At 37.1% G+C, this 4,300-nt stretch overlaps 1 protein-coding gene across 6 annotated transcripts in view; it reads left to right on the top strand.

Moving 5' to 3' along the window:
* The first annotated feature begins 555 nt into the window (after positions 1-555).
* LOC116700221 (replication protein A 70 kDa DNA-binding subunit) overlaps positions 556-4,300 on the top strand; it is a 61,040-nt gene continuing 57,295 nt past the window's right edge. For all 6 annotated transcript variants that reach the window (XR_004334604.1, XM_032533214.1, XM_032533211.1 and 3 more), the window contains exons 1-6: positions 556-710; positions 1,290-1,337; positions 2,454-2,532; positions 3,142-3,250; positions 3,348-3,439; positions 3,525-3,623. Coding sequence is in view for 5 of the 6 variants with exons in the window: in XM_032533214.1 (XP_032389105.1) it covers positions 678-710; positions 1,290-1,337; positions 2,454-2,532; positions 3,142-3,250; positions 3,348-3,439; positions 3,525-3,623 (460 nt within the window). In the remaining variant the exon portion in view is untranslated. The remainder of the gene's footprint in view (positions 711-1,289; positions 1,338-2,453; positions 2,533-3,141; positions 3,251-3,347; positions 3,440-3,524; positions 3,624-4,300) is intronic.

Here is a 4,300-nt window from a genome sequence, read left to right as displayed (position 1 = left end):
TACAGTGGGAAACATTTTCTGTACATCTTAACAGTGTACGTTCTAAACGAGCCAGGGGTCACTAAAGGAAAAAACAAAACAAGCAAAAACCTTCATACAAATATTTTGTAAAGCTTACAAAAGTCATATGATCTAAAAACCTTTTTGTTTGTACAGGTGGAAATGGAAAAAACGTATTGTTTAATATTTTCAGCCAGCTCCAAAAAGCTTGGCTTCTTTTTTTTAAACTTTGACTTATGTAAATAAAATGTGGTTAAAATAATTATTAAATTTATTGTGTAATAATCTGAATAAAGCTTTCCATCATATTGGGTGAATCCAAACAATACATTTTCCCAAAGTAATGTAAATTGAGGGTAAATATGAACAGCAATAAAATGTGATAATCTGCTCCACAGTTTCTTGGCAAGACCAAAATAAATGTACCAATGTTTCATTTAGTAAAATACAGCTGATATTAATGCCCCACCATGTCAATGAATAAAGCGTTGCTAGTTGATTTTATTTTGAAGGCATGAATGTGCCATTTCCCTTGTAGTTTGTGTTGCTTTGACGCTAGTCTTTAAGCTAAAATGTCGTTTGTGTTTTTCATCTCGCGATAAGTTCTAGCGATACCTTCAACTTGCTACGCATAAACAAGCAAAAGTCTGCCACTTAAGTCACTTTACTTTTGAGACATGGGTGTAATGCTCACACAGGGGGCAATTGAAGTAAGCATAACTATTAATATAACCGAATTACTTTTAAATGAAATACTGACATCGAAGCCCAGGCTGGTATTTACTAATGTAACGTTAACGCTAGCTCTGCTAGCTGCAGCTGTTAGCACTGTCAGCTAAGTTAATGAAATACGAGTTTCACATCAGAATATACACTACTGTAACGTTGGCATTAACCTTTTAAATTGTTTAAGCTTTGCTGTTGTAAGTCTGAAGTGTCTCTGTTTATGGAGTGAAATAAATGCAGGCTTGCGTCATTTATTAAAATATTGACACATCAGTTATGATAGACCTGTCATGGGTCGGACTGCAGTCTTATCATTTGGCCAGTTCTCAAAAACGTTTGGGGCCCATGAGTGAATGAAAACAACAGGACGGTCGGCTCTAGTCCCGTTCAGTTATCCACTAACGTACTGCTTACCTGCTAGGGGCGGTACGAAATAAATGCCACTTCAATTATTTATTAAAGTTGGACTGTGACTTTGCATTAGTAGCATGGTAACGTGATTGGTTAGGATGGGGCCAGGCAGTACGGTGGATACTAACAAGTCCATGTGTGTTATTGTCTAGGCCCTGTTAAAAGGATTTCCGATGAGCAACCCTGTGCTGCAGCTTCTGGTAAGGAGGCCTATATTTAAGATCCACTTGACCAACCAATCCAGCTATATTATATTAACATTTTTCTATTGTTAATGAAAATCCAAAAATGATCAATTATGTATTGGCTTCATCTAAAACAACCTGACCCCACTTCTACCACTGTAAAGCCCTGAGGGCCCAACAGATGAGCCTCATTCATCTGGTTCCTGATGCTTTGTTTACAAACAGTTCAATCTGTGTTCTGCATCAGGATCAGAGTCAACCAAATTATAACACAGCAAACACAAAATCACACACACAAAGTAAAAGTCTGTGTGAGGAAAAAAAAGAAAAAAAGAAATTCACTGTGACAGCTGACCCCCAAAACATGTGCTATTGATATGCTTAATAACAAATAACACTTTGGCTACATTCCTTGCACTTTCGTTAAACTCTTGTACTTGTATACTTGGTATGAATTTCCATTTCCCTTCTCTACCTCTGTGATTTATTGTGTTGATGTGCCTGTTGTTGTTTTTTGGTATTCTTTTTTTATGTGAACCTTGGCTGCAATACAAATGTCCCCAAGTAGAACAATAAAAATAACCTTAAACCTTGATGTGAACAAAGTACTGAGTGCTCACAGCCTGTACATAAAAACAAGCAGAAAACATGGTTGCCAACAGTGGAGTGACTTTGCCAACAGCATCAAGGAACTGCCGTAGAGACAGAGCTGCACTTCCCAAAACAATGGGCCAAATTGAAATCTGTCCCAGAATAGTTCTAACTAAAATGTACAAACCCACAGTTTAATAGCTGTTTTCATAATGAAAACTACAAATTGTACTGGGAGAAATAGAATACAGGATAGTTTGTCTCTGCCTGTCACAGCATGATAGAATCAGACTTCTTTATGTGTGTATTTATTTATTTATGTTTTGTCTTATTATTTAATATTGTTGAAGATAAGTCCTACGTCTTTACGGCCCGGTCACTGAGATTTACTGGTCTAGTCCACCTAAAGATAATAAAATACCTACCTTTGTTATAAATGTAGGAGCTGCTCTCCCTTCACCTAGGACGACTGCCAGTTTCTTTTCTGCATTCCTGTTTTTTTCTGCTTTTACTAGTGAATGATTTAAATTTGTTTGTCAGAACTTCCTTCAGGTCAGTAACAGCTCTGGTCCACCCAGGTTCCGGCTCTTAATGAGTGATGGTCAGCACTCTTATGCTTGTGAGTATCTTTCAGTAGCCACAAAACCACCAGACAGCAAGCTGACAGACAAACTCAAGTTAAAGTACTATTACTACTGTAAAAGAATTGCTCAAGTAAAAGTAAAATTACCATTTGACAAACATACTTAAGTAAAAGTATAAAAGTTCTTGATCGATAAAATACTTAAAGTACATGTTACTTTGTGTTTTATTATTATTTAGTGTGTGCAGGCCAGAGATCTTGAAAACTAATTTAATGCAAGTCCTTGTCAAGTATCAAGTCTTGAACTAGAGTCCAAGTAAAGTTTTGAGTTTTTGGTCAAGAGAATGAGTCAAGTCACTTTTTGGAATAATAAGTGTTACATCGGATGTGCATCAGGTTAGAAATTGCCTCTGTGAAACATGATTATTTCTAGGTGATGCACTTTGCTTTAACTGTTGATTATCCCTAAATTTATTTTCTGTTTAATACAAGTATTTTGTATCAACAGGATTTAAAAAAAATAATATCATACTTGCTAGTTGCATTACTTGCAGAAAAGCATTTCTAAGTGTATCTTAGAAGAGAATTGGGGACCAATGATAGATAAATCTGTTCAATCATTTTTGTGTGTGATTGTGTATGTAGCCTTCCTGCTGGCCACACAGTTAAACAATCTACATGGAGAGAACCTCCTGGTACCTAACTGTGTGTGTATGTTGAAGAAGACAACCATCAACACATTGTCAGATGGCAGGTTTGTGTTTGCATTTCCATTTCCTTCCTCCTGCTCCCTTCTATCTATTTGTTGTTTGCATATAATTTCCTTTAGACTTATTTTAACTTTCTTCCAGGCATGTGGTGGTTGTGATGGACATGGAGATATTGCAATCGGCCGAGGAAACTGGAGGGAAGATTGGAAATCCCGCTCCATATAATGCAGTTGGTATGATTCTTTTAAAATTCACATGCATGCCGGTAGAAACAGTAATACCCTATAAGGTCACTTATGGTGTTTGTTCAACTTGCAGACAAGATGTCATCTCCACAGAAGTCGGCCTCAAGTACCTCTGTCCCAGCATCCCCTCCATCGGCTGCAGTACCTGGACCGTCCTATGAGAACAGCAGCAGTGAGTGTCCTATCAAAGATTTTGTTTATGATTTCATGCTTCTGTGTATATATAATAATCTTGTCCTCTCAGTCATTACACATAAATTTTATAACATTTTTGAAATGATAAGTGCCATGATAATGTAATTTTATTTCTATTCCGATTATTTTGCATTTTTGTGTCATTTATTTGTCTCGTCCCCTGTGTGTAACGGCCTTAACGCCTTAGCATCTATTACTATTTAGCATTTCCTCGCCAATGTACAGTCTTTAGCAAACAAAATGGATGAGCTGCGGATCACCACTCATAAATGCAGTCGGGTCCATAAATATTGCGTTCTTTCTTTTTAAGAATGTTCCAAACAGTTGATTTGGCCACACATAATGTTTTTGCTATCTCTCTGATGGGTTTATTTAGATTTTTCAGCCCAACGATGGCTTGCTTCGCTGATAGTGACAGCTCTTTGGATCTCATGTTGAGAATTGACGGCAACAAATTCCAAATCCAAATAGCACACTTGAAATGAACTCTAGACCTTTTATCTGCACCTTGTACATGGGATAATGAGGAAATAACACACACACTGTTCCATGGCCAGCCATGGAACAGCTGAGCAGCCAATTGTCTTATTACTTTTGGTCCCTTAAAAAGTGGGAGGCCCATATACAAACTGTTGTAATTCCTACACCTTTCAC

This window comes from Etheostoma spectabile, chromosome 13 (assembly GCF_008692095.1).
Source record: "Etheostoma spectabile isolate EspeVRDwgs_2016 chromosome 13, UIUC_Espe_1.0, whole genome shotgun sequence".
Taxonomy (NCBI): domain Eukaryota; kingdom Metazoa; phylum Chordata; class Actinopteri; order Perciformes; family Percidae; genus Etheostoma; species Etheostoma spectabile.
This window is presented reverse-complemented; position numbering and strand designations above follow the sequence as displayed.